Here is a 23,422-nt window from a genome sequence, read left to right on the forward strand (position 1 = left end):
ATGAACATGGTGGTAGAAGCAGGAGCTGCTAGTCCAGTCTGGTAGTAGATCTGAACTCTGGTGTGGTGAAAACTCTGGTAGCTAAGCTACTGTGCGTGGGGTTAATGATTAGTTCGTTAAACTCTGGTATTTCCTGTCAATTTTTGCAGTCCTTTTCATCATCCGTGTAGAAAACTGACCAGCTTTTCACACCACACATGCCAGCTTTGAGCTTCACTGCATGCTGGGTTGCATCATTAGCTCTACCAACATATACTTGTAAGCTAAGCCTACCCACAGTGAATATATTTTTCATGCTCTTAGAGGAACTGAGGCAAGCAGATGTTTTTACCCACCTTTGTCAGTAAAAGTTACCTGAAGCTTGCCCTCTTGCCTATGCATCCAGCAGCAACACTGTTAGTTATAATTACCGCGAGCGAAGAACAGAAAAGCATGCTGCTGCTGTTGTTTATCAGGCAATACAAGTACAACTTACAATGCATGACATTTGCCTGCCCCAAAACCCAAATGGAAGCCCTAGTTCCCATGTAAATACTCTGTAACCTCCACTCATTGGAATTACTACTGCTATCCTCCACGGGATTAGAGGCGCTGCGCCCCCGGTTAATTAGGACTGCCGCCACATTTACCAATGGGAATTTGTAGCGGCCTCAGGGGTAGATCTAGATCTGTGAGCCCGCGAAATTTTTCCCGGTAGAGTACAACGCCAGACATATTTTAACCGCCGCTAACGGCGGCTTCCTCGCAATTAACACAAAGTACAAGAAAGGCAGGCAGGGGTGAGGGTGAGGTGAGCAGGCCGGCCACTAGTTTAACCATGAGCTAGCTAAGCTAAGCCAGCAGTTGGCAGTGAAAAGTATTGGCTAAGCAGCAGTAGATCCCATCTACCCCCACTGCTTTGCATGCATGTGCTGCCCTCCATTAGGGCCGGGTGTAGTGTAGTAGTGGTGGTAGATTAGATCTAACCCTTTTGTTTAACTTTAACCTGCAGAGCAGGCAGCCAGTAGCTAGCTAATACAGTCTGAGCATGGTTTTCACTGCGTGTGAATGAAGTGTCATGTGAGTGTTAGTACACCAGCTGTGATGCATGCGGTTTTGCTTGTTTTTATCTTTACCCCCTTTCCAACCCTTGAAGATTCTTGCAGGCCATGCCCATGATCACAACTACTACTGCCACTGCTCAAAGCCTCACCGACTGGATCCTTTTGACACGAGGGCAGAGAGGCTCATGCATGCTGCCCCAAATTTCCTGAAGGGAACTTGTTCTACACAGTCGTGTTGCATTTCCGAGATATTCCCGCGCCGGCCGCTTTACCTGCAGCTTGCAGTTTTCTTTTTGTTGCCGCCGCCGCCGCCGCTGCATTGCATTGCATGCATGATGAGCGGTCTGCACCGCCGATTGCTTGCAAGATCGTCAGTTGATGGAAGAGCGGAGCCATGGCCTTTTCACCGGACCTTCCGGATGCAACGCGCCAACCGCCGTGACTCTGATGATGCAACCATCTTTCCCTTGATTCCCTGAGGAGCAAGAGCAAGGGCAAAGCTGCTGCAGCAGCTAAGTTAAAAATACATGCTCACTCACTCAAGCAGCGCACTTCTCTTTTCCCCGCTAATTTTGGCAAAGCGAAAGCATAATTAGTCGTTGGCCAGCTCCCCGGAAATTTGAAACCAGATCGGTGAGGCCTGCAGCGCTCTTAATTATCGCCAGGCATGAGCAACTGGGGATTACTAATCTATTGGTTAATCGGCAGTCTGCAGTGGATGGGATAGTAAACTAAGCCAAGCACTAGGAGGGACAGGGGTGCCCCTGACCCAACCGGTGGCCTTGGATCCGGAGATTCTGCAGACACACATGACACACCCACACACACACACATAACCCTTCCCCCTCCCTCTGCAACTTTACAATGTCAGCGGCTCATAACCCCGCCACCAAGCCACCTAAAAGCTGCGAGACACAACACACAAGTACTCTGTTATTATCTATCCATCTATCCTCATACACCTACCCTTCCAACACAAGCAAGGACCAAGATTTTGCTTGCGTTCCATCCGAATTCGACACACCAGCATGTGCACCACCTCTTAATCTGTCCCTGGGCACCTGGAAGGACACAGTGCGGTGTCGATCAACCCGTTGTAGCTAGCTTGATTGGCTGCTCCTCGTACGCATATGCCTCCCGATATGGGCGGTTGCCGGCACGTGGCGGCGGCGCGGCTGCTGCTGTGCTGCGCGGTCGTCGTGGCGTGCATGGGCGGCGGCGCGCTCGCCGTGGACGCGCAGGGCGCGGCGCTGCTGGCGTGGAAGCGCGCGCTGGGCGGCGCGGGCGCGCTCGGGGACTGGAGCCCGGCGGACAGGTCCCCGTGCCGGTGGACCGGCGTGTCGTGCAATGCCGACGGCGGCGTCACGGAGCTCAGCCTGCAGTTCGTCGACCTGCTGGGCGGCGTGCCGGACAATCTGGCTGCTGCTGTGGGCGCCACGCTCGAGCGGCTGGTGCTCACCGGCACGAACCTCACCGGGCCCATCCCGCCGCAGCTCGGCGACCTGCCGGCGCTCACGCACCTCGATCTCAGCAACAATGCGCTCACGGGCCCTATCCCGGTGAGCCTCTGCCGGCCTGGGAGCAAGCTGGAGAGCCTCGCTGTCAACTCCAACCACCTCGAGGGCGCCATCCCGGACGCCATCGGCAACCTCACCGCGCTGCGCGAGCTCATCTTCTACGACAACCAGCTCGAGGGCGCCATCCCGGCCTCCATCGGCAAGTTGGCCAGCCTCGAGGTGATCCGTGGTGGCGGCAACAAGAACCTCCAGGGCGCGCTCCCGCCGGAGATCGGCAACTGCTCCAACCTCACCATGCTCGGCCTAGCCGAGACCAGCATCTCCGGCCCCCTCCCGGCGAGCCTCGGCCAGCTCAAGAACCTCGACACGCTGGCCATCTACACGGCGCTGCTCTCCGGCCCGATTCCGCCGGAGCTTGGGAAATGCGGCAGCTTACAGAATATCTACCTGTACGAGAACGCGCTGTCGGGCTCCATCCCGGCGCAGCTCGGCGGCCTCAGCAACCTCAAGAACCTGCTGCTGTGGCAGAACAACCTCGTCGGCGTCATCCCGCCGGAGCTCGGCAAGTGCACGGGACTCAACGTCATCGACCTGTCCATGAACGGCATCACCGGCCACATCCCGGCGTCGCTCGGGAACCTCTTGGCGCTGCAGGAGCTGCAGCTCAGCGTCAACAAGATGTCTGGCCCGATCCCGGCGGAGCTCGCGCGGTGCACCAACCTCACCGACCTCGAGCTCGACAACAACCAGATATCCGGCACCATCCCGGCCGAGATCGGCAAGCTCACGGCGCTGCGCATGCTGTACCTCTGGGCCAACCAGCTCACGGGCACCATCCCGCCGGAGATCGGCGGCTGCGTCAGCCTCGAGTCGCTCGACCTGTCGCAGAACGCGCTCACCGGGCCCATCCCGCCGTCCATGTTCCGGCTGCCCAAGCTGTCCAAGCTGCTGCTCATCGACAACGTCCTCTCCGGCGAGATACCGAAGGAGATCGGCAACTGCACGTCGCTCGTCCGGTTCCGGGCAAGTGGCAACCACCTCGCCGGCGCCATACCTGCCCAGATTGGCAAGCTCGGCCACCTCAGCTTCCTGGACCTCAGCTCGAACAGGTTGTCTGGCGCCATCCCCGCCGAGATCGCCGGGTGCCGGAACCTCACGTTCGTCGACCTGCACGGCAACGCCATCACCGGCGTGCTGCCGCAGGGCCTGTTCCAAGGAATGATGTCCTTGCAGTACCTCGACCTCTCGTACAATGTCATCGGCGGCTCGCTCCCGTCGGAGGTGGGCATGCTCGGTTCGCTCACCAAGCTCGTTCTTGGCGGGAACCGGCTCTCCGGTCAGATACCTCACGAGATCGGCTCGTGCGCGCGGCTTCAGCTACTGGACCTCGGCGGCAACTCGCTGTCCGGCGCCATACCGGCGAGCATCGGCAAGATTGCAGGTCTGGAGATTGGTCTCAACCTCAGCTGCAACGGTCTGTCGGGTGCCATGCCGAAGGAGTTCGCTGGGCTCACGCGGCTCGGCGTGCTCGACGTCTCCCACAACCAGCTGTCCGGCGACCTCCAGCTACTGTCCGCTCTCCAGAACCTCGTCGCGCTCAACGTCTCCTTCAACAATTTCTCCGGCCGCGCGCCGGAGACGGCGTTCTTCGCGAAGCTGCCCATGAGCGACGTCGAGGGCAACCCGGCGCTCTGCCTCTCCCGGTGCCCCGGCGACGCCAGCGACCGCGAGCGCGCAGCACAGCGCGCCGCTCGCGTCGCCACGGCCGTTCTGCTCTCTGCTCTCGTGGTCCTCCTGATCGCCGCGGCGGTCGTCCTACTCGGCCGCCGGCGCCAAGGTTCGATTTTCGGCGGTGCGCGGCCGGACGAGGACAAGGACGCCGAGATGCTGCCGCCGTGGGACGTGACGCTGTACCAGAAGCTGGAGATCAGCGTGGGCGACGTGACACGCAGCCTCACGCCGGCGAACGTGATCGGGCAAGGCTGGTCCGGCGCGGTGTACCGCGCGAGCGTCCCGTCCACCGGCGTCGCCATCGCCGTGAAGAAGTTCCGGTCGTGCGACGACGCGTCCGTGGAGGCGTTCGCGTGCGAGATCGGCGTGCTGCCCCGCGTGCGGCACCGCAACATCGTGCGGCTCCTGGGGTGGGCCTCCAACCGCCGTGCGCGGCTCCTGTTCTACGACTACCTCCCCAACGGCACCCTCGGCGGCCTGCTGCACGGCGGCGCGGCCGGCGCCCCCGTGGTGGAGTGGGAGCTGCGGCTGTCGATCGCCGTCGGCGTGGCCGAGGGCCTCGCGTACCTGCACCACGACTGCGTGCCGGCGATCCTCCACCGCGACGTCAAGGCCGACAACATCCTCCTCGGGGAGCGGTACGAGGCGTGCGTCGCCGACTTCGGCCTCGCCAGGGTCGCCGACGAGGGCGCCAACTCGTCGCCCCCTCCGTTCGCCGGATCCTACGGGTACATCGCCCCCGGTAAGGCCGCCACACAATTCCGTCGGTTATAAGTTCGTTATTACTCCACAAGTAGTGCGTCATCTGATTCCGTGGTATGCATTCAAATTTTGTGCACTGTCCAGAGTACGGATGCATGATCAAGATCACGACCAAGAGCGACGTGTACAGCTTCGGGGTGGTGCTGCTGGAGATGATCACGGGGCGGCGGCCGGTTGAGCACGCGTTCGGCGAGGGGCAGAGCGTGGTGCAGTGGGTGCGCGAGCACCTCCACCGGAAGTGCGACCCGGCGGAGGTGATCGACGCCCGGCTGCAGGGCCGGCCGGACACGCAGGTGCAGGAGATGCTGCAGGCCCTCGGGATCGCGCTGCTCTGCGCCAGCACGCGCCCGGAGGACCGGCCGACCATGAAGGACGTGGCGGCGCTCCTCCGCGGCCTCCGGCACGACGACGGCGCCGAGTCGCGGAAGATGAGCGGCGGCGGCGGCGGCGGCGGGTCCTTCGGCAAGTGGAGCGAGCAGAGCAAACCGACGCCGCTGCCGCGCCCGGGCCAGACGCAGACCCAGACCCAGACCCAGACACACTCCAGCTCGCTGGCCTACTCAACAACCGGGAGCGTGTAGCTGGATCAGTCCAAGCAAGAGGAAGGATCCCGCCCCGGTGACGCCAAACGCGGCACTGTGGCGCCTGTGACACGGCGACCGCGCGCGCGTCGTCGAGCGGTGGTGGCGCTGTCGCCGGCCCGCCGCCGACCCGGGAGCTAGTAGGATCGACGCATCATGTGGTCCGACCCCGGGTGGAGCAAACAAAGCTAGCTGGAAGACGCCACCAGGAACACGTACCGCAGCAACACAAGCAAGCAAAAGCAATAATTCCGCATGATACCATAGGCAACGCCTGGTGATGCAGACGATGCATCGCATCTGGCGCGCGTGTGTACATTAATCCCGTCCAGTCTCTATGATGATCTCTTTGGCTTTGGTGTGACTGTGTGATCCGGTGACATGACGCCCCCTCCACATTCCCATTGCCGTGCATGCACCTGTCCCCGTTCGTGCTGGCCGTCGCTGCGCCGTGCAATCATGTGCGCGGTGATTTCTTCCGGGGGCCGCTTTTGGGCGAGCTCGTGGGGCGGTGAAGTGAAGTTCCCCCGGGCCCGGCGACGACAATCGGTGGTGCAGCGAGGCGGCGGATGCTGCTTTCTGCAGGTTACCACTAGTAGTGAGCGTGAAATTTACTCCTTTAGGCCAGGCCAGGACAGGCTGCCAGGGCTTTCGGCACGCTGGGCCATGGAATGTTCAGAGCTCTGGGTGGGGATTGTTGAACATTCGTCTGCCTATCTACATCTTCATGAACGAGTAAGGACGTGTTTGATCGGTTGTATTCGGTCAAATTAGGCACGCGACGAAAAAAATACACAAACTGTTTGGCCGCACTGAGCGAGCTTTAAAGCATCTCTGAGTTAGGTCCGTTAGGAATGTCCGAGTTGATAATTTTTAGGGATTTGGGCTCGACCGAAGGAGGGGAGAAGAACGCAACGCTAAGCCCTTGCAACCACGGAGATGATGCAAGCTCGCGCGCGTCTTTAAAAAATCGGTGGGAGGATTTTGGCTCACCTCTAGCCGATTCGGTAGTCCCTATTTAGCCCCTTTTGCCTCATCGCCCAAATTCCCACCACTGTTTTCCCCTCTGTCGAGTTTTCCATCCGATGCACATCGGCATCGACGAGTAGTTAAGCGACGCTCCTTCTCCAGCGGCCTACGGCGGCGATGACTCATGTAATCATCTTACCCCATCCGAGCATGTGGTAGATTGCGATATTGTGGTAGCTATTGGTGGTGGATTTGTAGTATGATAAAGTAGTATGATAGTGATGAACACAATGGATTTGTAGCTATTAGTTGTGATGTATGTTGCTCATTACGTAGATCATTTGATACTGTGTGATATGCTTACTGTCAACGCGTGCTACGATTATAGAACATGGCCACACAGACGCATGATCTTAGTCCGGTCATTGTCCTGTCCAAGAACTAGTTTGTTGCGTCCTATTGAAAGTGCATACAGTTCTCATGTGTGGTTTTGATAATTAATGACAATCCTAATGAACTAATGTTTGCATTGAGTCATACATTTGAAGGAATGTTCTATATGCAACACATGAAGAATATTGGATGATTTGAAGTATGCTTGTTCCATGAATATGCAAGAAGGAGCTCGAATGAATTCTAAATGAATGACATGTACATATTGTTGTGCATGCATCAAGGATGAGCTCAAAGAGTGAATCAAATATGATACGATCAAGATGAATTCCATGTGATGAACTAATGTGATCTATGTGGAGTTCATTCAGGATCTCAAACATTCTCATGCTTTGGCTTATGTTTTGAGCCATGATGGATCAAGATCTTGAGAGAATAATTAAAGAGAAGAATTCTACATATGTCTTGAAAATAGGATCATGATGAGCTCATATGTTGTATCATGAAGACGAGCAAATTATAGCCAATATGAGATGCATGGAGAAACTTGATATGGTCATGATGAATTGAGATATTGGCAATCATTTCTTAAAGCAATGAAGCCTGACAAGAAATCAATAGGACCTTCAAGGCATCAAGATTAATCATGGATCTAAGATAAATGTTGACCAAGATGAAGATCAAAGAGTTAACTCAAAGTTGGTCATCACACAAGCGCAAATGATGTACCACATGGGATCCTATGGTATGGTAAGTAATTGTCAATTGCACGTTGTGTACTAACCCATACTATGTGTTGTCTATGTCTATAAGGGTTAGGTAATTCTCATTGGCTCGTATCAAGAGAGAGATTCCAAGTGTCCATGAGATGATGACATCAAGGGTTCATGATCATGTTTGACAAGGACAAGTTCAAGATAACCATTTCTAAGGATTACATGTTTGAAGCTTGTGGATGTTCACATAATAGACAAATGTAGATGAATACAAAGCAAGGCTTTCCACATTGTGTATGGGAGAGCTACTTGAAGACTTCATCAATGTCTTGCCTTCAGCTTGAGCCAAGAAGAAACAATAACATCAAGCTCAAGTCTAAGGCCTGACTCAAAGGTATTACTTCCTTTGACGTTAGTGGTGCAGAGTGATGATCACCGATAAACATATACACTCAAGTATGGATTACCGATAGCTATGTAGTGTAGCTCTTTTAAGATTCTTGAGTTCTAGGGATCCCGCACTATTAAGAGGGAATCACTAGGTCTCGCAAGAAAGTTGCTCAAAACTCTAGGCAATTCCACTCTCTCTATCTTCCTGGTTGGTCTGCTCCTGTTCGGTCGTCCGGTGGTTCTCGGACATCCGGACCCCGGATGGCCGACGCCGTCCGGAAATCCGGAGCTAGCCAACAGTGTCAAACCTTCAGACTTCTGGCCCCTCCGGTCATCCGAGAACCGGACGCCGGGTATGATAGGAATTCCGTTGCCACCAAACATATCCAAAATGTCGGACTTTCGACCGTGTCCCGGACGGCCGATGCCTTTCGGTCGTCCGTGTGTTGTTCACTTTTTCACCTGATACTGACCTAATATCTTCTGTGTCTTCGGACGACCGACGTTCTTCGGACGACCGTATGCTGATTACCTCTCCGCCAAACATTGTGGTAATCAGATACCTTCTGCATCTTTTTGACGACCGACCACCGTCGGGCATCCGACCCCTTGTGTCTGTCCGGACGACCGTGAGCTGCCGGACGTCCGAAAACTGCACTGCATAAGTGGCTCCAACGGTCATCTTTGTGCCACCACTATATATAGTCTTCTCCCAACTCGTGTGGGAGGTGCGAAATACAACCAAAAGATTCCAAGAACATCTTTCTTTCTCACTCCCATTTGCCTACACAAAAAGCTAGATCCCAAGTGCATCTATGAGTGCCTTTGAGGGTTGCTCCAATCAAAAGATAGATCGTCTCCCTCTCCTCCTCCCAACCCAAGCTATTTGTGATTTGAGCAAGTTTTGAGCAGTCCTCATGATCTTGTTACTCTTGGAGGTTGGAGACTCCTAGGCGATAGGAGTTCTTTGGAGAGGAATCAAACCGTTGTGATTACCCCCGGAATGTTTGTGAGGGTTTGGAAGCCACCTCAAAGGCTTACCACTAGTGGTTGAGAAACGCCTTCGTGGTGTTGTCTCAAAGGGAGAATAGGGTGAGCCTTTGTGGCGTTGTTGTGCCTTCGTGGTAACATCCACCTCTCTAACGATGACTAGCTTCCCTCCAAGGAAGTGAACATCGGGATACATCCTCGTCTCCATGACTTTGCTTATCCCTAACCCTAACTCCTTGCTTGTGGCTTACCTTGGTTACTTGAGCGTACATTCACTACATATTCCTGTCCGCATTATATTGTGTTGGCTATGTCCCTCTAAAGATTAATCAGTCAGGCCTACACTTTATATCCCGCAGTTCATACTTGCTACTATTGATATATCTTGTGTTTAGTGTGATTTGCTAACTTGTGTCATACACTTACACATCTTGTGATACTGCTCAAGTAAGTTTGTGTAACTTACTTGTGCTTGTGAGTAATCTTGTTGTGATTCATCTTGGTAGAACAAGTTGTTGGTGCACGTAGTTGAGCCTAGTATATTTAGGATTTGTGCTTGAAAAGTATCCTCTTAGTTTATTTCCGCATTAGGATTAAGCCAAATCCGTTGAAGTTTTCAAAACACCTATTCACCCCCCCCCCTCTAGGCGACATCGTGGTTCTTTCAATTGGTATTAGAACAAGGTATCTCCTTGTTAGGCTTCACCGCCTAGAGAGTATCGATGTCGACTATTGGATTAGTGCACAATGACACCTTTGACTTTGATGGCACAAATTATCACTTTTGCAGAATTCGTATGCTTTATCACCTTTGGGCCATGGGCCCAAATGCTTTACGAATTGTTCTTGTAGGGATTGCTTCTGCAAAGGATGATCCATCTCCATCTATAGATGACATGTATCTTGATTGTGAGGCCTCCCTTGCCATTCATCAAACTATAAACCCTGAAGTGTTTAAGTCAATCTCGACTTGCAAGTCGGCTCATGAAGTTTGGACCAAACTCGAAGATATATATGGTGGGTCCAATCTCGATGAAGACAATATTATGTTGAAGGAGTTGGTGCATGAGCTCTTCACACTTTTATATCATGAAGAGCCCTCCATTACTTCCATCTCCGATTACTTGCACACTTCAGCATCTTCTACTCCACCAACATGTGGCGTGCCACAAGGTAATGACATGGTGAGTGAAGAAATATCTTGTGATGATGGTGTTAAGCTCATTATTAATAAACTTGTTTGTGTTGATGATAATGTTGTATCCCCTATGGACATGGGCATATCTAGCACCACATATAGTGTAAATTATTGTGTTGATAGTTCATGCATATCACCTAAGGATACCTTGACAAATGTTTGTGGTGATATGCTTGCTCTCCCGTGTTTCCATGACCAAAATGCTTTGGTTCCCTCTAGTTTCCCTATGACTAACCATTTAGGGGAAATCAAGAAAAATGAGGCACTCTTGACTGATGAAGAACCTGGTTCTCCAAAAGAATCATCAACTCCCTTTGTTCACATGTGCCTCATGGCAAGAGGTAATGATGAGGTATCATCTTCTCTTAGTGATAACGATGATATTTGTAATGAGGATGATGATGATGACTTGACTAAAAATCTCTATGTGATTGGTAAAATTCTTCGTGGAGCTAAAAATAACGCATATAAAAGGTTTCAAGATGTTCTAGCTTACTTTGAAAATTGTAATGATTCACTTATGTACGAACAAGCTAAAAGCGAACAACTTGAACATGAACATGATAAGGTTCATCAAACATGTAGAGACTTAAGATATTCAAAAGGAGAGATTGAAATTGCTCATGGTAAACTTAAAGAGGATTTTGAGCTCCTTCTCCTGTTGGGGAACGTCGCATGGGAAACAAAGAATTTCCTACGCACACGCAATACCTATCCATGGTGATGATCATCTACGAGAGGAGAGAGTGCATCTACGTACCCTTGTAGATCGCTAAGCGAAAGCGTATATAACACGGTTGATGTAGTGGAACATCTTTGCGATCCAAATCGTAGCCCGTCTCGCGATCTCATCACGATCCTGTTGGGTAACGTGGCATAAATTTAAAATTTTCCTACGCCATATTCAGATCTTCCTATGGAGAGACCAGCAACGAAAGAGGGGTGAGTGGATCTTCATACCTTTGAAGATCGCTAAGCGGAAGCGTTGCTAGAACGCGGTTGATGGAGTCGTACTCGCGGCGATTCAGATCGCGATGTGATTCCGATCTAGTGCCGAATCACGGCACCTCCGCGTTCAACACACGTGCAGCCCGGTGACGTCTCCTGCACCTTGATCCAACAAGGAGGAGGGAGAGGTTGGGGAAGATCTCCGGCAGCACGACGGCGTGGTGTCGATGGAGAGACGAGGTCTCCCAGCAGGGCTTCGCCAAGCACCGTGGGAGAGGAGGAAGAAGAGAGACAGGGCTGCGCCGAGAGAGATGGAAAACCGTGTTCTCAAAGGCCAAAAAAACCCGCTATATATAGGGGGAAGGGAGGGTGGCGCCCCCTTTAGGGTTTCCCACCCTAAAGGGGGCGGCAACCCTAGATGGGAGAGGGGGGTGGCGGCCAGGAGGGGGAGAGGGGGGTGGCGCACCCCTGTTGGGCCTTAGGCCCACCAGACTTAGGGTTTCCCCCCTTTCCCTCTCCAGGTGCCTTGGGCTGGGTGTGGGGGGCGCACAAGCCCACCCAGTGGCTAGTTCCCTCTCACACTTGGCCCATGTAGCTGATACGTCCATTTTGCATCATGCTTTCATGTTGATATTTATCGCTTTATGGACTGTTATTATACTTTGTGGAACCTTACTTATGCCTTTTCTCTCTTATTTTGCAAGGTTTATTTGAAGAGGGAGAATACCGGCAACTGGAATTCTGGACTGGAAAAGGAGTAAGTCTGAGTCCTCTATTCTGCGCAACTCCAAACGCCCTGAAAATCAACGTGGATTTTTTTTGGATTTTATAAAAAATACTGGGCGAAAGAAGTGTCAGAGGGAAGCAACCAGGGGCCCACAAGCCTGGTTGCCGCGGCCTACCCCCTGGCCGCGGCAACAGGGCTTGTGGGCACCCTGGCGGCCCACTGGCCCGCCTCTTTTGCTATATGAAGGGTTTCGTCCGGAAAAAAATCAGGGTGGAGCTTTTTCATGGATTCTCTGCCGCCACGAGGCGGAACTTGAGCAGATCCAATCTAGAGCTCCGACAGGACGATCCTGCCGGGGAAACTTCCCTCCCGGAGGGGGAAATCGTCGCCATTGTCATCACCAACACTCCTCTCGTCGGAGGGGAGGCATCTCCATCAACATCTTCATCAGCACCATCTCCTCTCCAATCCCTAGTTCATCTCTTGTAACCAATCTCCGTCTCGCGACTCCGATTGGTACTTTTAAGCTTGCTAGTAGTGTTGATTACTCTTTGTAGTTGATGCTAGTTGGATTACTTGGTGGAAGAGTTTATGTTCAGATCCCTGATGCTATTCATTACACCTCTGATCATGATTATGATTATGCTTTGTGAGTAGTTACTTTTGTTCCTGAGGACATGGGATAAGTCATGCTAATAATAGTCATGTGAATTTGGTATTCGTTCGGTATTTTGATATGCGGTATGTTGTTTTTCCTCTAGTGGTGTTATGTGAACATCGACTACATAACACTTCACCATATTTGGGCCTAGAGGAAGGCATTGGGGATTAGTAAGTAGATGATGGGTTGCTGGAGTGACAGAAGCTTAAACCCCAGTCTATGCGTTGCTTCGTAAGGGGCTGATTTGGATCCACTAGTTTAATGCTATGGTTAGACATTGTCTTAATTCTTCTTTCGTAGTTGCGGATGCTTGCGAGAGGGGTTAATAATAAGTGGGATGCTTGTCCAATTAAGGGCAGTACCCAAGCGCCGGTCCACCCACATATCAAACTATCAAAGTAACGAACGTGAATCACATGAACATGATGAAACTAGCATGACAGAAATTCCCGTGTGTCCTCGGGAACGCTTTTCCTCTTATAAGACTTTGTTCAGGCTTGTCTCTTGCTACAAAAGGGATTGGGCCACTTGCTGCACCGTTGCTACTACTTGTTACTTGTTACTTTTCGCTTGCTACGTTTCACCTCACTATACCATGACTTGTTACCGCTACTTTCAGTGCTTGCAGTTATTACCTTGCTGTAAACCGTTTATCAGAGCCTTCTCCTCCTCGTAGGGTTCGACACTCTTACTTATAGAAAGGACTACGATTGATCCCCTATACTTGTGGGTCATCAGTAGCCTTCTGGGGCTGGTGGCCCCTCCCGGTGGGCCTCCGGAACCCTTCCGGTGGTCCCGGCACTTTGCCGGTGGTGCCCGAAACATTTCCGGCGTCCAAACCCATCCATCCTATATATCAATCTTTACCTCCGGACCATTCCGGAGCTCCTCGTGACGTCCGGGATCTCATCCGGGACTCCGAACAACCTTCGTAACCTCATATAGCAATTCCCTATAACCCTAGTGTCATCGAATCTTAAGTGTGTAGACCCTACGGGTTCGGGAGGCATGCAGACATGAACGAGACACTCTCCGGCCAATAACCACCAGCGGGATCTGGATACCGATGGTGGCTCCCACATGTTCCACGATGATCTCATTGGATGAATCACGATGTCAAGGATTCAATCAATCCCGTATACAATTCCCTTTCTCTGTCGGTATAGAACTTGCACGAGATTCGATCGTCGGTATACCCATACCTTGTTCAATCTCGTTACCGGTAAGTCTCTTTACTTGTTCCATAGCACGTCATCCTGTGACTAACTCCTTAGTCACATCGATCTCATGATGATGTTCTATCGAGTGGGCCCAGAGATACCTCTCCGTCACACGGAGTGATCTCGATTCGTACCAACCCAACACACAATTTTGGAGATACCCGTAGTGCACCTTTATAGTCACCCAGTTACGTTGTGACGTTTGATACACCCAAAGCACTCCTACGGTATCCGGGAGTTGCACAATCTCACGGTCGAAGGAAAATACACTTGACATTAGAAAAGCTTTAGCATACGAACAACACGATCTAGTGCTATGCTTAGGATTGGGTCTTGTCCATCACATCATTCTCCCAATGATGTGATCCCATTATCAATGACATCTAATGTCCATGATCAGGAAACCATGATCATCTATTGATCAACGAGCTAGCCAACCAGAGGCTTGCTAGGGACACATTGTCATCTATTTATTCACACATGTATTACTGTTTCCTGTTAATACAATTATATCATGAACAATAGACGATTATCATGAACAAGGAAATATGATAATAACCATTTTATTATTGCCTCTAGGGCATATTTCCAGCAGTCTCCCACTTGCACTAGAGTCAATAATCTAGTTCACATCACTATGTGATTGTAATGAATTCAACACCCATACAGCTTTTGGGTTTGATCATGTCTTGCTTGTGAGAGAGGTTTATAGTCAACGGCTCTGAACCTTTCAGATCCGTGTGTGCTTTACAAATCTCTACGTCATCCTATAGATGCTACTAGGCCCCATCTGAAACCATTCCAAATGGTTGCTCCATTGTTTGAATCCGGTTTACTACTCATAGTCCTCCGGATCAGTGACAAATTTTGCATCGACGTAACTCCTTTACGACGAACTCTTTGATCACCTCCATAATTGAGAAAAAATTCCTTAGTTCAGTAGTTATTAAGGATAACTTTGACCGTTGTCCAGTGATCCATTCCTGGATCACTCTTGTACCCCATGACTGACTTATGGCAAGGCACGCTTTAGGTGCGGTACGTAGCATAGCATACTTGTTGAGTCTACGGCTGATGCATAGGGGACGACATTCGTCCTTTCTCTTTCTTCTGCCGTGGTCGGGTTTTGAGTCGTACTCAAATTTACACCTTGCAACATAGCCAAGAACTCCTTCTTTACTGGTCTATTTTGAACTCCTTCAAAAACTTGTCAAGGCGTGCATTTCGCTGAAAGTTCCATTAAGCACTTTGATCTATCTTTATAGATCTTGTTGCTCAACTCTCAAGTAGCTACATCTAGGTTTTCTTTGAAAAACTCTTTTCAAACAACCCTTTATGCTTTACAGAATTTCTACATTATTTCCGATCAACAGTATGTCAACCACACATATTCATCATAAATTCTATAGTGCTCCCACTCACCTTTTGGAAATACAAGTTTCTCATAAACTTTGTATAGAACCAAAAACTTTGATCATCTCATCAAAGTGTATATTCCAACTCCAAGATGCTTGCTCCAGTCCATAAAAGGGTCGCTGGAGATTTGCATACTTGTTAGCACCCTTTAGGATCGACAAAAATCTTCTGGTTGTATCACATACAGCCTTTCCTCAAGGAAACCGTCGAGGAAACAATATTTTGACATCCTATCTGCAATATTTCATAAATGATGGAGCAACTGCTAACATGATTTCAACAGACTTTCAGCATCGCTACGAGTGAGAAAGTCTCATCGTAGTCAACTCTTTGAACTTTGTCGAAAACACTTTTGCGACAAGTCGAGCTCTCTTAATGTTGACTTTTCACCATCATCGTTTGTCTTCTTTTTAAAGATCCATTCACAGTTAATAGTCTTATGACCATTAAGTGGTTCTTCCAAAGTCTATACTTTGTTTTTCATACATAGATCCTCTCTCGGATTTCATGGCCTCCAGCCATTTGTCGGAATCCGGGCCCACCATCGCTTCTCCACAGCTTGTAGGTTCATTGTTGTCCAATAACATGACCTTCAAGACAGGGTCACTGTACCATTCTGTAGCAGCAGTACGCGACCTTGTCGACCTACGAGGTTTCTAGTAACTTGATCTGAAGTCTCACGATCATTATCATTAGCTTCCACTTCAATTGGTGTAGGTGCCACAGTAACAACTTCCTGCGCCTGCTACACACACACTGGTTGAAGTGATGGTTCACATAACCTCATCAAGTTTCCACCAAAACTCCCACTCAATTCTTTCGAGAGAAACTTTTCCTCGAGAAAGGACCCGTTTCAAGAAACAAACACATTTGCTTCCGGATCTGAGATAGGAGGTATACCCAACTATTTGGGTGTCCTATGAAGATGCATTTATCCGCTTTGGGTTTGAGCTTATCAGGCTGAAAACTCTTTCACATAAGCATCGCAGCTCCAAACTTTTAAGAAATGACAGCTTAGGTTTCTCTAAACCATATTTCGTACGGTGTCATCTCCAACGGAATTACGTGGTGCCCTATTTAAAGTGAATGCGGTTGTCTCTAATGCCTAACCCATAAACGATATTGGTAATTTGATAATAAATGTCATAGTATGCACTATATCTAATAGGGCACGACTATGACATACGGACACACCATCAGACTATGGTGTTCCAGGTGGCATGAGTTGTGAAACATTTTTCATGTGAAACTATTTTCACATTGTCTTAAATGTTTACCAAATTCGTAACTCATATATATATGTTTACCTCCACGATCACATCGTAGACATATTATCCTTTTGTCACGATGATCTTCAGCTTCTCTCTGAAATTACTTGAACATTTCAATAATTCGGATTTCTGTTTTATCAAGTAAATACACTAGTATCTACTCAAATCATTTGTGAAGTATGAACACAATGATATCCACTGCGTGCCTCAGTACTCATCGGACTGCACACATCAAAATGTATTACTTCCAACAAGTTACATTCTTGTTTCATCTCACTGGAAAAAAAGGTCTTCAGTCATCTTGCCCATGTGGTTTGATTTGCATGTCTCAAGTGATTCAAAATCAAGTGAGTCAAACGATCCATCCGCATGGAGTTTCTTCATGCGTTTATACCAACAGGCATGGTTTGCATGTTTCAAACGTTTCAAAAATGAGTGAGTACAAAGATCCATCACCATGGAGCTTCTTCATGCATTTTATATCAATATGACTCAAGTAGCAGTGCCACAAGTAAGTGGTACTATCATTACTACTTTGTATCTTTTGGTAACAATATTATGAACATGTGTATCACTACGATCGAGATTCAATAAACCATTCATTCTAGGTGCAAGACCATTTAAGGTATCATTCAACTAAACAGAATAACCATTATTCTCTTTAGATGAATAATCGTTTTTGCCATTAACATAATCCAATCATGTCTATGCTACACGCAAACACCAAATAACAATTACTTAGGTTTTACACTAATCTCGATGGTAGAGGGAGCGTGCGATGTATGATCATATCAACCTTGGGAACACACACATCGTCACCTTGCCTTTAACTAGTCTGTGTTTATTCCGTACCTTTTATTTCGAGTTACTAACACTTAGCAACCGAACCGGTATCTTATACCCTGGTGCTACTAGGAGTACTAGTGAAGTACACATCAATATCGTGTATATCCAATATACTTCTGTCGATATTGCCAGCCTTCTCATCTACCAAGTGTCTAGGGTAGTTCCTCTTTAGTGACCGTTCCCCTTATTTTATAAGCACGTAGTCTCGGGTTTGGGTTTAATCTTTGAATGTCTTCATAGAGCAGCAACTTGTTTGCCGTTTAATGTAGTATCCCTTCAAGCCCTTTCCCTTCTTGAAACTAGTGGTTTTACAAACCATCGACAATTGATGTTCCCTTTTGACTTCTACTTTCGTGGTGTCAAACATCACGAATGGCTCAAGGATCATCATATCCATCCTTGATATGTTATAGTTCATCACCAAGCTCTAGTAGCTTGGTGTCAGTGACCTTGGAGAACTATCACTGTCTCATGTGGAAGTTCAACTCCCACTCGATTCAAGCGATTGTAGTACTCAGATAATCTGAGCACATGCTCTACGATTGAGCTCTTCTCCTTTACTTTGCAAACAAAGAATCTCGTTGGAGGTCTCATACCTCTTAACAAGGGCACGAGCATGAAATCCCAATTTCATCTCTTGGATCATCACGTATGTCCCGCGACGTTCGAAATGTCTTTAATGCCTTAATTCTAAGTTGTTCAAGCAACACGCACTGAACTATCATGTAGTTATCAAAAACATGTATGTCGGATGTTCGCAACATCTACAGACCATGCTTGGGGTTCAGCACACTGAGTGGTGCATTAAAGACATAAGCCTTCTGCGTAGCAATGAGGACAATCCTCAGTTAACGGACCCAGTCCGCACAATTGCTACTTCTATCTTTCAACTAAGATTTCTCTAGGAACTTATCAAATACCGTAGAGCTATAGCACAAGTTACATAATTTGCAAAGACCTATTTGACTATGTTCATGATAATTAAGTTCATCTGATGAACTCCCACTTAAATGGACATCCCTCTAGTCATTTAAGTGATACATGATCCATGTCGACTAACCCGTGTCCGATCATCACGTGAGACGGACTAGTCGTCATGGTGAGCAACTTCATGCTGATCGTATTCAACCATACGACTCATGTTCGACCTTTCGGTCTCTTGTATTCGAGGTCATGTCTGTACATGCTAAGATCGTCGAGTCAACCTAAGTGTTTCGCGTGTGTAAATCTGGCTTACACCCGTTGTATGCGAACGTTAGAATCTATCACACCCGATCATCACGTGGTGCTTCGAGACAACGATCCTTCGCAACGGTTCACACTTAGGGGAATACGTTCTCGAAATTTTTATGAGGGATCATCTTATTATGCTATCGTTGTTCTAAGCAATAAGATGAAAAACATGATAAACATCACATGCAATCATATAGTGACATGATATGGCCATTATCATCTTTGCTCTTTCGATCTCCATCTTCGGGCATCGCATGATCATCATTGTCACCGGCGTGACACCATGATCTCCATCATCGTGTCTTCGTGAAGTTTTCACGCCAACTACTACCACTACTACTACTATAGCTAACCGTTAGCAATGAAGTAAAAGTAGTAAACACATGGCGTTGCATCTCATACAATAAATTAAGACAACTCCTATGGCTCCTGCCGGTTGTCATACTCAACGACATGCAAGTCGTGATTCCTATTACAATAACTTGATCATCTCATACATCACACATGTAACATCACAACTTTGGCCATATCACATCACATGTCAAACCCTGCAAAAACAAGTTAGACGGCCTCTAATTGTTGTTGCAAGTTTTACGTGGCTGATTTGGGTTTCTAGCAAGAACGCCTTCTTATCTACGTGACAGCCACAACGATGATATGCCAAAGCTATTTACCCTTCATAAGGACCCTTTTCATCAAATCCAATCCGACTAGAGTGGGAGAGACAAACACCCGCTAGCCACCTTTATGCACGGTGTGCATGTCGGCCGGTGGAACCTATCTCAAGTAAGCGTACGTGTAAGGTCGGTCCGGGCCGCTTCATCCAACAATACCGCCGGAAAAGAATAAGACTAGTAGTGGCAAGCAATTGACAAACCAGCGCCCACAACCTTTTGTATTCTTCTCGTGCATGGAATCTACGCATAGAAAACCTGGCTCGGATGCCACTGTTGGGTAACGTAGCATAAATTCAAAATTTTCTTACGCCATATTCAGATCTTCCTATGGAGAGACCAGCAACGAGAGAGGGGTGAGTTGATCTTCATACCTTTGAAGATCGCTAAGCGGAAGTGTTGCTAGAACGCGGTTGATGGAGTCGTACTCGCGGCGATTCAGATCGCGATGTGATTCGATCTAGTGCCGAATCACGGCACCTCCGCGTTCAACACACGTGCAGCCCAGTGACGTCTCCCGACCCTTGATCCAGCAAGGAGGATGGAGAGGTTGGGGAAGATCTCCGGCAGCATGACGGCATGGTGTCGATGGAGAGACGAGGTCTCCCAGCAGGGCTTCGCTAAGCATCGTGGGAGAGGAGGAAGAAGAGAGACAGGGCTGCGCCGAGAGAGATGGAAAATCGTGTTCTCAAAGGCCAAAAAAACCTGCTATATATAGGGGGAAGGGAGGGTGGCGCCCCCTTTAGGGTTTCCCACCCTAAAGGGGGCGGCAGCCCTAGATGGGAGAGGGGGGTGGCGGCCACGAGGGGCAGAGGGGGGTGGCGCACCCCTGGTGGGCCTTATGCCCACCAGACTTAGGGTTTCCCCCCTTTCCCTCTCTAGGCGCCTTGGGCTGGGTGTGAGGGCGCACCAGCCTACCCAGGGGCTGGTTCCCTCTCACACTTGGACCATGTAGCCTCCTGGGGCTGGTGGCCCCTCACGGTGGGCCTCCGGAACCCTTCCGGTGGTCCCGGCACTTTGCCGGTGGTGCCCGAAACATTTCCGGCGTCCAAACCCATCCATCCTATATATATATATATATATCAATCTTTACCTCCGGACCATTCCAAAGCTCCTCGTGACGTCCGGGATCTCATCCGGGACTCCGAACAACCTTCGGTAACCTCGTATAACAATTCCCTATAACCCTAGCTTCATCGAACCTTAAGTGTGTAGACCCTACGGGTTCGGGAGGCATGCAGACATGACCGAGACACTCTCCGGCCAATAACCATCAGCGGGATCTGGATACCCATGGTGGCTCCCACATGTTCGATGATGATCTCATCGGATGGACCACGATGTCAAGGATTCAATCAATCCCGTATACAATTCCCTTTGTCTGTCAGTATAGAACTTGCCCGAGATTCGATCGTCGGTATACCCATACCTTGTTCAATCTCGTTATCGGTAAGTCTCTTTACTCGTTCCGTAGCACGTCATCCTGTGACTAACTCCTTAGTCACATTGAGCTCATGCTGATGTTCTACCAAGTGGGCCCAGAGATACCTATCCGTCACACGGAGTGACAAATCCCGATCTCGATTCGTACCAACCCAAGAGACACTTTCGGAGATACCCGTAGTGCACATTTATAGTCACCCAGTTACGTTGTGACGTTTGATACACCAAAAGCAATCCTACGGTATCCAGGAGTTGCACAATCTCACGGTCGAAGGAAAAGACACTTGACATTAGAAAAGCTTTAGCATACAAACAACACGATCTAGTGCTATGCTTAGGATTGGGTCTTGTCCATCACATCATTCTCCCAATGATGTGATCCCATTATCAATGACATCTAATGTCCATGATCAGGAAACCATGATCATCTATTGATCAACGAGCTAGCCAACTAGAGGCTTGCTAGGGACACATTGTGATATATTTATTCACACATGTATTACTGTTTCTTGTTAATACAATTATAGCATGAACAATAGACGATTATCATGAACAAGGAAATATGATAATAACCATTTTATTATTGCCTCTAGGGCATATTTCCAACAGATCCGTCCCGCAATCCCATCACGATCCATCCCGATCTAGTGCCAAACGGACGACACCTCCGCGATCAGCACACATCCATCTTGATGACGATCCCCGCATTCTTGATCTAGCAAGAGGGGAGGAGAGGTAGATGATTTCTCCAGCATGACGGCATGGTGGTGGTGGCGGTGGATCTATTCCAACAGGGCTTCGCCTAAGCGTTGCTGAAAAACCGATCTAGAGGAAGAGCAGGTCTAGAGAGAAGTAGAGGGAGCACGTGGCAATTAGGGTTAGATCTTCCCTCTAAATCCTCTAGTATATATAGGAGGGAGGGAGGGGAGATGGAAGCCTCAAACCCTCAAGGTTTGGCCGAAATTGGAGGTGGAGTAGTCCTACTCCAATCCTACTAGGAGTAGGTTTCCTCCTCTCCACTTGGAAACCCTTTCCACCTTTTCCACCTTTGGGTTTCTTTCATTCCCACCTCCAATCCGCCTTGGGCTTTAGTGGAGGCTTCGACCATCCTACTAAGGGCTAGTCCACGTCCTCCCACAGCCCATGAGACCCTTTGGGGTGGGTGGGCCCACCTGGTGGACCCCCGGAACCCATTCGTCACTCCCCGTACACTACCGGAAATGTCCGAAAATTTTCCGGAGTTCAAAACCCACTTCCCTATATATCAATCTTTACCTCTGGACCATTCCGGATCTCCTCGTAATGTCTCGTTTCTCATCCGGTACTCCGAACAACTTTCGATTATCAAACACACATAACTCAATAATACCGAAAAGTCACCGAACCTTAAGTGTGCAGACCCTGCGGGTTCGAGAACTATGCAGACATGACGTGAGATACTCCCCGGCCAATAACCAATAGGGGGACCTGGATGTCCATATTGGCTCCTACATATTCTACAAAGATCTCTATCGGTCGAACCTCTATGTCAAGGATTCAGTTAATCCTGTATGTTGTTCCCTTTGTCCTTCGGTATGTTACTTGCCCGAGATTCGATCGTCGGTATCTCCATACCTAGTTTAATCTCGTTACTGGCAAGTCTCTTTACTCGTTCCATAATACAAGATCTCGTAAATAACTCCTTAGTCACACCACTTGCAAGGCTTGTTGTGATGTTGTATTACCGAGTGGGCCCTGAGATACCTCTCCGTCATACGGAGTGACAAATCCCAGTCTTGATTCATGCCAACCCAACAGACACCTTCGGAGATACCTGTAGAGAACCTTTATAGTCACCCAGTAACGTTGCGACGTTTGATACACACAAGGTATTCCTCCAGTGTCAGGGAGTTGCACGATCTCATGGTCATAGGAACATATTCATTGACATGCAGAAAACAGTAGCAATAAACTGACACGATCATATGCTACGTTTATAGTTTGGGTCTTGTCCATCACATCATTCTCCTTATGACGTGATCCCGTTATCAAGTGACAACACTTGTCTATGGCCAGGAAACCTTGACCATCTTTGATCAACGAGCTACTCAACTAGAGGCTCACTAGGGACAGTGTTTTGTCTATGTATCCACACATGTATTTGAGTTTGCAATCAATACATTTATAGCATGGATAATAAACGATTATTATGAACAAGGAAATATAATGATAACCAATGTATTATTGCCTCTAGGGCATATTTCCAACAGTCTCCCACTTGCAGTAGAGTCAATAATCTAGTTCACATCACTATGTGATTGTAATGAATCTAACACCCACACAGTTCTGGGGTTCGATCATGTCTTGCTCGTGAGAGAGGTTTTAGTCAACGGGTCTGAACCTTTCAGATCCGTGTGTGCTTTACAAATCTCTATATCATCCTATAGATGTTGCTACCACGCGCCATTTGGAACTATTCCAAATGACTACTCCACTATACGAATCTGGTTTACTACTCGGAGTCATCCAGATTAGTGTCAAAGCTTGCATCGACGTAACCCTTTACGACGAACTCTTTTATCACCTCCATAATCGAGAAAAATTCCTTAGTCCACTAGTTATTCAGGATAACTTTTGACCGCTGTCCAGTAATCTATTCATGGATCACTTTTGTACCCCTTGACTTATTCATGGCAAGGCACACATCAGGTGCG

The 23,422-nt window shown here is 48.8% G+C and overlaps 1 protein-coding gene across 1 annotated transcript; it reads left to right on the forward strand.

Moving 5' to 3' along the window:
* Positions 1 to 1,924: 1,924 nt before the first annotated feature.
* LOC123442802 (leucine-rich repeat receptor-like serine/threonine-protein kinase RGI4) lies at positions 1,925 to 5,991 on the forward strand. Its single transcript, XM_045118951.1, has 2 exons — positions 1,925 to 5,033; positions 5,138 to 5,991. Exons 1-2 carry the CDS (start codon positions 2,174 to 2,176, stop codon positions 5,632 to 5,634), a joined length of 3,357 nt encoding a protein of 1,118 aa, XP_044974886.1. The 5' UTR covers positions 1,925 to 2,173; the 3' UTR covers positions 5,635 to 5,991.
* The last annotated feature ends 17,431 nt before the right edge of the window (positions 5,992 to 23,422 follow it).

Source organism: Hordeum vulgare, chromosome 3H, assembly GCF_904849725.1.
Source record: "Hordeum vulgare subsp. vulgare chromosome 3H, MorexV3_pseudomolecules_assembly, whole genome shotgun sequence".
NCBI classification, from domain to species: Eukaryota; Viridiplantae; Streptophyta; class Magnoliopsida; order Poales; family Poaceae; genus Hordeum; species Hordeum vulgare.